The sequence below is a fragment of the Arachis hypogaea genome, chromosome 12, assembly GCF_003086295.3.
Source record: "Arachis hypogaea cultivar Tifrunner chromosome 12, arahy.Tifrunner.gnm2.J5K5, whole genome shotgun sequence".
Taxonomy (NCBI): Eukaryota; Viridiplantae; Streptophyta; class Magnoliopsida; order Fabales; family Fabaceae; genus Arachis; species Arachis hypogaea.
Genome location: NC_092047.1, coordinates 6,957,985 through 6,970,998, shown reverse-complemented (window position 1 = coordinate 6,970,998; position 13,014 = coordinate 6,957,985). Strand labels below are relative to the sequence as shown.

The following is a 13,014-nucleotide window of genomic DNA, read 5'->3' as shown; positions in this document are numbered from 1 at the left end:
GATCCCAAGACTGATCTTTACCCATGAAAAGTAGTCAATTTTGTTGCTTCCTCCTTCCTTCCTTCTTCCTTCATGCATATCAGATACATCCCATACATACAGTACTATCCACCACCATAATCAATGAAAAGCAGAACATGTTTTATTATTTTCTTAATGGATCCTTTAATTAAGACAATTCAATAACTTCGTTAAAATCAAGGTTTCTAACTAAATCTGGTAACAATCTTTATTTTTATAAATAGAAACCTTTTTTTGGTGTGTGTTTCTAACATGTTTATTTTGACAGAACTTTTCTTTTAATATATATAACTATATGTTTAACATATTTTTTATTTAAAGGTTTAATTTATTCATAGCAATTAACCATCTTTAAGTTATTATATTATATTATTATATTACTCTCTCTGATATCAAAATGACTGTTAAGTTGTATATAGTTTTAGACATAGATTAAGAAAATAATTCAACAATAATCCTTATTATTAAATATATATTCCTTTTTTATATTTATTTTATTTTTTACTTAATCTCTCTCCCCCCTTTAGTTAATAAGATTACTACTAATGAACAATTATTGTTGAACTTTTTTTTTTTTTAAATAAACATAGATTTGTGATCAAATAAAATTTTAACAATTGAGATTTATTTGGGATTTAATAGAGTATAACTCACATAATAATTGTAACACCCTACCATACAGAGACTTATGCTTAAGTCATAATTCAGAGATGGCAAGGTATTACGACCTCTAAAACAAAAATTTAGTACGTATAGTAGTATGAATGATTGATTATAACTAGGAGCCTTGTAGAAAAAAAGGGTAAACAAAAACCGCAACTCGAAAGCGCAACACTCCGATCACTAACACAACGAGCAAAGGATAAGCTAACGCAAGATCATATATATAAAGAGTATCAAAAACAGGAATATCAAGACTCAAAATCCGGCTGCGAAGGTAACCGGTTCGAGCATAGCAATATATACATATAATAAAATAAGGAAAACCCCAAGGAAAACCCAAAGGGACACAAATACCGAAAACCTAATCTCCAAAATCCCCTCTAGAAGGAGTCATCACAGTTTGTATTATTTAATGGAGATAAAAGTATCTAAACAAGATATATAAATCAAGATAGAGTCCCGAGAACAAGAATCTTCGCTAATCCAGAAGTCCCCAGCATGCCTCAACGAGAAGCCTCGTGTCCTGCATCTGAAAACCACAAAATCCGCATGGGTGAGAACCAGAGGTCCCCAGTACGGTAACAGCTTCCACATATATAATACATAATAATAGAGGAAAGCCGAAGACAATCCTAGAACTTCCTCCAGAAAATATCAAAGCTTATAAACAAGCTAAACCGTAAGCGGCAACTAACTAAAGATCCTTCAGTCTAACTAATACTTCCCTTTCTACTTCCTTCAGACCTCCCAACAACCAGCAGGAGTATAATATAGCAAACACAGTTATATCAGACAAGAGATTTACAAATAGGAACAAATAAGGCATTTAGGCAATTAGCAAGTAATATGCAGTCAAATAGGCAATCTCAAACAATTCATGTAGTATGCTTATGATGCATGCCTGTCCCTAGTGGCTGATGATATCATCTGTCGGTTATAGAGCCAACCCGACAAGTCCTGGTAGCTAGCCATTGGACTGTCCCTCTGTCGTGCATCCCCAACTCGAGTTATACTCATCATAAACTTGATCATAATCATGATCCATATCCATCACCCTCACTGGTGAATATTTATCCATCACCATCACTGGTGAATATTTATGGGGGCGAGCTCATCCGGGCCTTTCACAGTGCCCGGCCACACTTACGACATAGGGTCAAAAGAGCTTCGAGTCTCAACCTGGAGCACATGGTGGCTAGCCATTGCTACTACCCAGGGAAACCCTCATCTCCAATGGTGGAAGTGCAAACCTTCACAATTCAATCAACATCATATATGCATTTATACTTGGCCATAAACATGGCTCCGCCGTAACACGGCAATAATCTAGCCATCCGGCTCACGGTTAAATCCATAACCAGCCAATTCATTAACAATTACGGCCCTTCGGCCCATGGCACAACAAGCACTTCCACCGCCATTCTCCGCATCTCACATAATCATCTTTGATCCTCAATGATCATTCATTTTTCCTTGCTTCACTCGCAAGTTACCACATTCACTAGCCCTTTTTCTCATGCTAGGCATATCATAATGATTTAATACATAAGTGGTGAGATCGGAGGCTTAGAAGTATGAAATTTGGCTTTTAAAACTCAAAAATCAACTTTGAGATGAAAACAGGTCCACGCGTACGCGCACGCGTGGATGGCGCTTTCTCGAAGAACGGTGCGTACGCACCAAGTGCGCCTACGCGCGAGGGGTCATTCTGCTAAAAATTTTCTAAGTTAAAAGCTGCAGAATTTACATATTCAAACCCCAATCTTCCGACGGACATAACTTCCTCATTTTAAATCGTTTTTCACACGTTCTTTGAACGGCATGGACATCCCGGATCCAATTTCATTTCTAAACAGATTTGGCACAAATCAGAGATCCGTAGTCCAAGTTATGTCCCGTCAAAGTATGCCCAAAAACCATATTTTCATAAAAAACCACAAGGTGCCATTTTCAAAACAAGCCACTTTCAACTCTTTTCAAAATCAATCAAACATGCCAATTTCAACCCTTCTCTTTGAAATCATTCAAAATGTACCAAAATCAACAACAAGCCATCCTCAACTCACACATTGACACTTTACCAAGGTTTCCAAAACCACATCCAACCATTTTAACACTTCTCAATCAAATGGCTAAAGGACAAACACAATATCATGTCATACATCCTTCCTCATCCCAATTTCCAATAATACCATTTCCAATTAACCATCATTATACATAATCAATATCATACTCTCCATCAACATGGTACCACCCATCAATTCAACCTCAATCATCCATCAAGCATACATCACAACATGCATTTCTCATATTTCACACAATCAAGGCATCAATATTCATAATTACATATATGAACACATCATATATTTCAACCATTCAACAACACCAACAATTCAATGCCTATCTTAGGGCCTCTAGCCTAAGTATTTCCTACCACATTACATATTAGATACGGGAAACCAAAACCATACCTTAGCCGATTCCCCAAGCTCAACCGGAGCACTTCCAAACCACTTGTCCACAAGCTCTCAAGGTATCAACACCTCCAAGAACAGATTTTATCACACAAAACCCTCTTCCAAGCTTTCCAAAATCACCAATCAAGCTCCAATATTCACATATACACAACCTAAGCCACAATCATCATACCCATACACAACATCTCAATACCCAAACATCATAGAACAACAAATTATACTAGGGTTGAGAATCTTACCACACCCAAGGTCCAAGGAGACAAGATTAACCTTCTCCTTCAAGAGAGTTGGGTCCTATAACATCAAAGAACCCAAAATCTCAACATTTTTGCTCATGAAACTCGAAATCAAGGGCTGGAATTTCGAACAGTAAAACGTGGATTACCTCAAGATTGATTGTATGGGTTTTGTAGAGCTCTCCGCGGTGAACGCGTGGCCGCAAACGGAGCGGCAATCGGAGCTCTAGATCAAAAGTTATGGTGGTTTGAAGATCAAGTGAGAGAAGGAAGTTGAGAGAGTGTTCTTCCCCCTTCCATCTCAATTTTCAGCGTGTTTTGGTGTTGTGTGAGGAGAGAGAGTGCTGAAAACTAGGGTTTTGGTTTAGTTATGTTGGGCCAAGGGCCCACTTTGGGTCCGGTTGGTCCGGTTTGGCCCGTTCGGTCCAATCTTGGTCCGATTTCTATAAAATTGGTACCGAAATTCTCGTCTCAATTTCCTCTATCACATTTAGCCATAAAAATAACATTTTTGGCTTTCTAGAATAAATTCTCATTTATGGGTTAATTAACCATTAATTAACCGGGTCTTACATTCTACCCACCTAATTGGGAATTTTGCCCACAAAATTCAAATTCAATTACCTGAGAATAAGTGCGGATAATCCGTTCGTATCTCCGACTCAAGTTCCCAAGTGTGTTCTTCAACACCGCCTCGACTCCAAGCCACTTTGACTAATGAAACCTCTTTTCCACGCAATCGTTTGATACTAGTATCGTCAATTCTAACTGGAGCCACTGGAAGCGTCAAATCTTCTCTTAACTGAACTGATTCAGGTTCTAACACATGGCTAGCATCAGGAGTGTACTTCCGAAGCTGTGACACGTGAAACACATCGTGCAGGTTCGAAAGATGAGGTGGTAGAGCCACCCGATACGCCACCGGCCCAATCCTCTCCAGGATCTGAAATGGACCAATGTATCGAGGATTCAACTTCTTTGCTTTAATCGCTCTACCTACTCCTGTGGTCGGAGTAACCTTCAGGAAAACATGATCTCCTTCCTCAAATTCCAAGGGCTTCCGCCTCTGATCGACGTAACTCTTTTGGCGACTCTGCGCCGTAAGCATCCTGTCTCGGATTTTCTTGACTTGTTCAGTGGTTTCAGCTATCATTTCTGGCCCCAACAAGCCTTTCTCTCCAGCTTCATACCAACATAGTGGAGATTGACATTTCCTCCCATACAATGCCTCATACGGAGCCATTCCGATGCTCGCATGGTAACTATTATTGTATGCAAACTCCACTAACGGCATATACCGATCCCAACTCGTCGGTTGGTCCAAAACACAAGCTCTCAACATATCCTCTAGTGTTTGGATCGTCCTCTCAGATTGACCATCTGTTTGAGGATGGTAAGCTGTACTCAAGCTTAATCGAGTTCCAAAAGCTTTCTGAAATGCACCCCAGAACCTCGAAGTGAAACGAGGATCTCTATCAGAGATTATAGTAGCAGGTACACCATGGAGTCTCACAATCTCCTTTATGTATAACCGAGCTAGCTCCTCAAGGGTGTAAGTCATCCGAATGGGCAAAAAGTGAGCTGACTTCGTCAGTCGGTCCACAATCACCCAGATAGCATCAAAACCAGTCCTAGTCCTTGGCAATCCCGACACAAAGTCCATTGCAATACTTTCCCACTTCCATTGCGGAACCTCTAAAGGTTGCAACATCCCGGAAGGTCTTTGATATTCAATCTTTACCTTTTGACAAGTTAAGCACTTTGAAACATATTCCGCCACATCATTCTTCATACCCGGCCACCAAAACATCACCTTTAAATCATGGTACATCTTAGTACTTCCCGGGTGAATGGAGAATCCACTTTTGTGTGCCTCCCTTAAGATATCTTGTCTCAAAGTACCAACATCCGGCACAATGATCCTACCCTTGAATCTCCATAACCCATCTTTTTCTTCCGACACTCTCCACTGTTTTCCTTGCTCGATAGCCGGTAACACCTTCCATAATGCTTCATCATTTTCATGAGCCTTTAGGAGTTCGGACTTAAAGTCACTTGAGATTTCTAATCGGCTCAAACACAAGTTTCCAGATACTTCTCGAGCACCAATTTTTAGACTCTCGAATCCCTTGAGCAACTTCTCCTCTTGAAGCATCATCCAAGACGCATATAACGACTTCCGACTTAACGCATCCGCCACTATATTCGCTTTTCCCGGATGGTAATTCAACTCAAAGTCGTAGTCCTTCAATAATTCCATCCACCTCCTTTGCCTCATATTAAGCTCTTTCTGATCAAAGAGGTATTTCAAACTCTTGTGATCGGAAAAGACTTGGAACTTAACCCCATAGAGATAATGCCTCCACACCTTCAAGGCAAATACGACCGCAGCGAGTTCCAGATCGTGCGTAGGGTAACTAACTTCATGAGGTCTCAACTGTCGTGAGGCATACGCCACCACATTATGATGCTGCATCAGCACGCACCCTAGACCCTTCAACGATGCATCACAGTACACCTCAAAAGGCTCGTTCGGCTCAGGTAACACTAACACAGGTGCAGTGGTCAACTTTTTCTTCAATGCCTGAAAGCTCTCCTCGCACTCAGGAGTCCAAACAAACAGAGTGTCTTTGCGAGTTAACTTTGTCAACGGCAAAGCTAATTGCGAAAAGCCTTTGATGAACCTTCGGTAATAGCCAGCTAAACCCAGAAAACTCCTTATCTCAGTTACTGTGGTTGGTTGCTTCCATTCCATCACAGCCTCCACCTTAGTTGGATCTACGGCTATTCCCCTCTTACTCACCACGTGACCCAAAAACTTTACCTCATCCTTCCAAAACTCACACTTAGACAATTTCGCATAGAGTTTCTTCTCCTTTAAAATTTGCAACACGGTCCGCAAGTGTTCCGCATGCTCTTCTTCGGTCTTGGAGTAAATTAGTATGTCGTCAATGAAGACAACAACGAATTTATCCAGAAACGGACGGAACACTCTATTCATGTAATCCATAAACACTGCAGGAGCGTTCGTCAACCCAAAAGACATTACAGTATACTCGTAATGACCATAACGAGTCCTGAAAGCAATCTTAGGGATATCCTCACCCCTCACCCTTATCTGGTGATAACCGGATCGCAAATCGATCTTGGAGAAAACCCCAGCTCCTTGTAATTGATCCATGAGATCATCAATCCTCGGCAATGGGTATTTATTCTTTATGGTGACCTTGTTCAGCTGCCTGTAATCCACACAGAGCCGCATACTTCCATCTTTCTTCTTTACCAGTAATACTGGAGCACCCCACGGGGAAACACTTGGTCGGATAAAGTTCTTACCCAACAATTCCTCTAACTGAGACTTTAGCTCGGCCATCTCTAACGGTGACATCCTATAAGGAGCACTTGAGATTGGTCCCGCCCCAGGCACCAACTCAATAGCAAACTCGACCTCTCGGTTAGGTGGAAATTCCTCAATATCATCGGGAAACACTTCCGGAAACTCACACACTACCAGAATCTGATCCAACTTTTGATCATCACCCGAAACACCAGCGGTTAACAACAGGATACCCTGACATTCGATTCCAGAACAGTTCACCATCATCGAATTCAAGTAATAATTATTCACCACGACCGGCCCTTCTGTATCTTCCGGCATAAAGTACACCGACTTTGTAGAACAATCAAGCAGGACATGGTTCTCAGATAACCAGTCCAATCCCAAGATAAGATCAAGACCGATCATCGGTAAGCAGATTAAATTATGGACAAAATCACGCTGCTTGAACCTGAACGAAACTTTCGGGCATCCTAGCCTAGTTACCATGGCTTCATGGGTAGCATTATGTACCTTTAGGTCATAACCTAAGGTTACGATCTTCAATCCTATCTCATGGGCTTTCTCAAATGCAATAAATGAATGCGATGCTCCCGAATCAAATAAAGCATTTAAAGTTTGACCAGCCATTTCACAGTTACCTCGAATGAGTGTCTCAGATCCTTCTGCACCCACAGCTGAGGTGGTGAACACCCGACCAGTCTGTTGTGCTTTCCCAGCACCTTGCTTTTGCTTCTCTGGACAACTTGCGGCTTTATGCCCCGCCTTTCCACAATTGTAGCACAAACCCCATCCGGCCTTGCATGGTACTCCCGGATGGTGACTCCCACACCTAGTACAAGCTTGATCATTCTGAGGCTGCTTCCCAAACCTTTTCCCTTGGGAGTAGTTGTTGTTGGGCCTCCTAAAAGAACCTCCCCTCTTGAAAGACAGACCTCTAGGTGCAAAGCTCTTCCCTCGGTTCTGTGGAAATGATCCTTTGTGACTTTCTTTCTCAGCGGCTGCCCTCTTCACACACTCTTCAGCAACCCTACACTTGTTCACCAATTCGGAGAAAGTCCTAATCTCCATTGGCCCCACCGAACCGAAAATATCACTCCGGAGTCCTCCCTCGTACTTAACACACTTCCATTCCTCATATTCCACCGGAGTCCCTTGACACATACGAGAGAATCTGAACAGCTCCTCAAACTTGTCAGTATACTCAGATACGGACATAGTACCCTGCTTCAGCTGCAACAATTCAAGCTCCTTGGCCGTCCTAGCAGAAGTCGAAAAGTACTTCTTATAGAACTTCTCTTGGAAGACATCCCAGGTGATATAATCATCACCCTGCTGCAGAAGACGACGGATACCTTGCCACCAATGCGACGCTTCACCTGTGAGCATATAGGTAGCGAACTCGACACGCTGTCCTTCAGGTACCACTTGTGCTTGCAGTGCTCGCTCTATAGCCTGAAACCATGTATCGGCCTCAGTCGGGCTAGTAGTTCCCTTGAACTTAGGTGGATTAACCTTCAAAAAGTTCGCCAGTGTCATCGGGCCCTGAACTCCACCTCCGTCATTACCATGGTTGTTCATCTGTTGACCAAGAGCCTCAGCAGTGGCTTGCATAGCAGCAGCCATATTCTCCAACGCAGTCATAAAGTTCACCGGGTCATTAGGGTTAGTCTCCGGCGCACGAGCATTAGTACGACCTCTCCCACGGCCTCTACCGCGTCCACGAGGCGCCATCTGGTTCCTATACACACCAAACAATCGATATTAAGTTGATCAGTCTCAATATCGGAACTTTAGTACTTTAAAGTCCCAAATGCATGCTCATGAACGTTTATGCCAACTATATCAAGTAGATATACTAACAGCACATAACACACATACAGAGAATGCACAGAAGCATAGTCAGTCCATTCCTCAGGCTCTATAGGAACGAACTGCTCTGATACCATAATGTAACACCCTACCATACAGAGACTTATGCTTAAGTCATAATTCAGAGATGGCAAGGTATTACGACCTCTAAAACAAAAATTTAGTACGTATAGTAGTATGAATGATTGATTATAACTAGGAGCCTTGTAGAAAAAAAGGGTAAACAAAAACCGCAACTCGAAAGCGCAACACTCCGATCACTAACACAACGAGCAAAGGATAAGCTAACGCAAGATCATATATATAAAGAGTATCAAAAACAGGAATATCAAGACTCAAAATCCGGCTGCGAAGGTAACCGGTTCGAGCATAGCAATATATACATATAATAAAATAAGGAAAACCCCAAGGAAAACCCAAAGGGACACAAATACCGAAAACCTAATCTCCAAAATCCCCTCTAGAAGGAGTCATCACAGTTTGTATTATTTAATGGAGATAAAAGTATCTAAACAAGATATATAAATCAAGATAGAGTCCCGAGAACAAGAATCTTCGCTAATCCAGAAGTCCCCAGCATGCCTCAACGAGAAGCCTCGTGTCCTGCATCTGAAAACCACAAAATCCGCATGGGTGAGAACCAGAGGTCCCCAGTACGGTAACAGCTTCCACATATATAATACATAATAATAGAGGAAAGCCGAAGGCAATCCTAGAACTTCCTCCAGAAAATATCAAAGCTTATAAACAAGCTAAACCGTAAGCGGCAACTAACTAAAGATCCTTCAGTCTAACTAATACTTCCCTTTCTACTTCCTTCAGACCTCCCAACAACCAGCAGGAGTATAATATAGCAAACACAGTTATATCAGACAAGAGATTTACAAATAGGAACAAATAAGGCATTTAGGCAATTAGCAAGTAATATGCAGTCAAATAGGCAATCTCAAACAATTCATGTAGTATGCTTATGATGCATGCCTGTCCCTAGTGGCTGATGATATCATCTGTCGGTTATAGAGCCAACCCGACAAGTCCTGGTAGCTAGCCATTGGACTGTCCCTCTGTCGTGCATCCCCAACTCGAGTTATACTCATCATAAACTTGATCATAATCATGATCCATATCCATCACCCTCACTGGTGAATATTTATCCATCACCATCACTGGTGAATATTTATGGGGGCGAGCTCATCCGGGCCTTTCACAGTGCCCGGCCACACTTACGACATAGGGTCAAAAGAGCTTCGAGTCTCAACCTGGAGCACATGGTGGCTAGCCATTGCTACTACCCAGGGAAACCCTCATCTCCAATGGTGGAAGTGCAAACCTTCACAATTCAATCAACATCATATATGCATTTATACTTGGCCATAAACATGGCTCCGCCGTAACACGGCAATAATCTAGCCATCCGGCTCACGGTTAAATCCATAACCAGCCAATTCATTAACAATTACGGCCCTTCGGCCCATGGCACAACAAGCACTTCCACCGCCATTCTCCGCATCTCACATAATCATCTTTGATCCTCAATGATCATTCATTTTTCCCTTGCTTCACTCGCAAGTTACCACATTCACTAGCTCTTTTTCTCATGCTAGGCATATCATAATGATTTAAGACATAAGTGGTGAGATCGGAGGCTTAGAAGTATGAAATTTGGCTTTTAAAACTCAAAAATCAACTTTGAGATGAAAACAGGTCCACGCGTACGCGCACGCGTGGATGGCGCTTTCTCGAAGAACGGTGCGTACGCACCAAGTGCGCCTACGCGCGAGGGGTCATTCTGCTAAAAATTTTCTAAGTTAAAAGCTGCAGAATTTACATATTCAAACCCCAATCTTCCGACGGACATAACTTCCTCATTTTAAATCGTTTTTCACCCGTTCTTTGAACGGCATGGACATCCCGGATCCAATTTCATTTCTAAACAGATTTGGCACAAATCAGAGATCCGTAGTCCAAGTTATGTCCCGTCAAAGTATGCCCAAAAACCATGTTTTCATACAAAACCACAAGGTGCCATTTTCAAAACAAGCCACTTTCAACTCTTTTCAAAATCAATCAAACATGCCAATTTCAACCCTTCTCTTTGAAATCATTCAAAATGTACCAAAATCAACAACAAGCCATCCTCAACTCACACATTGACACTTTACCAAGGTTTCCAAAACCACATCCAACCATTTTAACACTTCTCAATCAAATGGCTAAAGGACAAACACAATATCATGTCATACATCCTTCCTCATCCCAATTTCCAATAATACCATTTCCAATTAACCATCATTATACATAATCAATATCATACTCTCCATCAACATGGTACCACCCATCAATTCAACCTCAATCATCCATCAAGCATACATCACAACATGCATTTCTCATATTTCACACAATCAAGGCATCAATATTCATAATTACATATATGAACACATCATATATTTCAACCATTCAACAACACCAACAATTCAATGCCTATCTTAGGGCCTCTAGCCTAAGTATTTCCTACCACATTACATATTAGATACGGGAAACCAAAACCATACCTTAGCCGATTCCCCAAGCTCAACCGGAGCACTTCCAAACCACTTGTCCACAAGCTCTCAAGGTATCAACACCTCCAAGAACAGATTTTATCACACAAAACCCTCTTCCAAGCTTTCCAAAATCACCAATCAAGCTCCAATATTCACATATACACAACCTAAGCCACAATCATCATACCCATACACAACATCTCAATACCCAAACATCATAGAACAACAAATTATACTAGGGTTGAGAATCTTACCACACCCAAGGTCCAAGGAGACAAGATTAACCTTCTCCTTCAAGAGAGTTGGGTCCTATAACATCAAAGAACCCAAAATCTCAACATTTTTGCTCATGAAACTCGAAATCAAGGGCTGGAATTTCGAACAGTAAAACGTGGATTACCTCAAGATTGATTGTATGGGTTTTGTAGAGCTCTCCGCGGTGAACGCGTGGCCGCAAACGGAGCGGCAATCGGAGCTCTAGATCAAAAGTTATGGTGGTTTGAAGATCAAGTGAGAGAAGGAAGTTGAGAGAGTGTTCTTCCCCCTTCCATCTCAATTTTCAGCGTGTTTTGGTGTTGTGTGAGGAGAGAGAGTGCTGAAAACTAGGGTTTTGGTTTAGTTATGTTGGGCCAAGGGCCCACTTTGGGTCCGGTTGGTCCGGTTTGGCCCGTTCGGTCCAATCTTGGTCCGATTTCTATAAAATTGGTACCGAAATTCTCGTCTCAATTTCCTCTATCACATTTAGCCATAAAAATAACATTTTTGGCTTTCTAGAATAAATTCTCATTTATGGGTTAATTAACCATTAATTAACCGGGTCTTACAATAATCTTTAAGAACTATTTAATATCATACATACACAACTAGCATTTTTAATTATTGATTTGATTATGAAGTGCTCTAAGGACATGTTAGTAGTTAAGGTTTTAAAAGAGGTATGCTTAAGCCAAATAATTCATAGCATTTGATGGAAATTTTTGTTAATTTTTTAGTATTAGTAGTGTTACAATGGATAAGATAGATGTGCTCTAAAAAAATGGTAAAAAAATGGTTTCATCGTTTTTATTTTTGGTTGTCCTTTAGGCTGTGTTTGTTTCTGAGAATAGAATAAGACAAGATACTGAGAATAAGATATAAAGGAAAGAGACACAAAATTTTATGTTTTTGTATCTTATTTGGTGATAAACTAAAACAAATTATGAACATCTAATTTATTCTTATTTTTTTCATTCAAAAAATTTGAGACGAAAATATAATTATAAAAAATTAACAAGAATAATGACAGAAAAAATGAAAAAAAGTTGTGTTTTTTGTTAGTGTCTCCGTGTTTTTTCGGTCAGGATGGATACAAAATATACTAATTCGACATATTGTCTCTGTTCATGTCTCCTCTGATAAATACGATTTTGTGTTTTTGTATCTCTATCTTAGTGTCATGTCTCTGTAAACAAAAACAGCCTTAATTATCTTTAAATAGTAATTATATTCTTCATGGTGATAATCAGGACCCATAATTACGAGATAAACTAATACACCCTTTTATGCAAAAGCACTTTTTGTAGCATGGACGACAAAGCATAATAAATTTGTTCCTTTCTTTGGGGCTAATTTTTAACTTTTATTTTAAAGAATGATGGACAATATATATAAGAACCGAATTTATAGAATTTCATATATCATATTAAACATTTTTGTAGAAATTCATGTGAATGATTGTTATATTTTACAGTCCAAAGTTTATTGCTGTGTATGTAAAATGAATTTGTTTTCAGTTCATTAACACTAGGTCTACATGTAAAATTAATAGAAGGGTTAAACTTACCATTTCCACTATATTATTTTTACAAAATATTACAAATAATAAA

At 40.4% G+C, this 13,014-nt stretch overlaps 1 protein-coding gene across 2 annotated transcripts; it reads right to left on the bottom strand.

Moving 5' to 3' along the window:
* Positions 1–865: 865 nt before the first annotated feature.
* Positions 866–11,743, bottom strand: LOC140177196 (uncharacterized). 2 transcript variants are annotated; one of them, XM_072210152.1, is made up of 5 exons: positions 11,550–11,733; positions 11,404–11,458; positions 11,159–11,316; positions 7,376–8,475; positions 866–1,213 (listed from the first exon to the last, which is right to left on the bottom strand). In XM_072210152.1, the coding sequence occupies exons 4-5, from the start codon at positions 8,466–8,468 to the stop codon at positions 1,188–1,190; spliced, it is 1,119 nt and encodes a 372-aa protein (XP_072066253.1). In that variant the 5' UTR covers positions 8,469–8,475; positions 11,159–11,316; positions 11,404–11,458; positions 11,550–11,733; the 3' UTR covers positions 866–1,187. The 2 variants fall into 2 exon arrangements, 1 of the variants encoding a protein (XP_072066253.1); XR_011869013.1 differs by lacking the exons at positions 866–1,213; positions 7,376–8,475 and adding an exon at positions 8,868–9,215 and having other exon boundaries at positions 11,550–11,743.
* Between the last annotated feature and the right edge of the window lie 1,271 nt (positions 11,744–13,014).

Excerpts from the sequence above, each read along its gene's own strand:
- LOC140177196 (XM_072210152.1), bottom strand. The coding sequence starts at position 8,468 with ATGGCGCCTCGTGGACGCGGTAGAGGCCGTGGGAGAGGTCGTACTAAT. Across the intron at positions 1,214-7,375 it reads ATCTGAGACACTCATTCGAG|ATGCAGGACACGAGGCTTCT; the intron begins GTAACTGTGAAA and ends TGTGGTTTTCAG.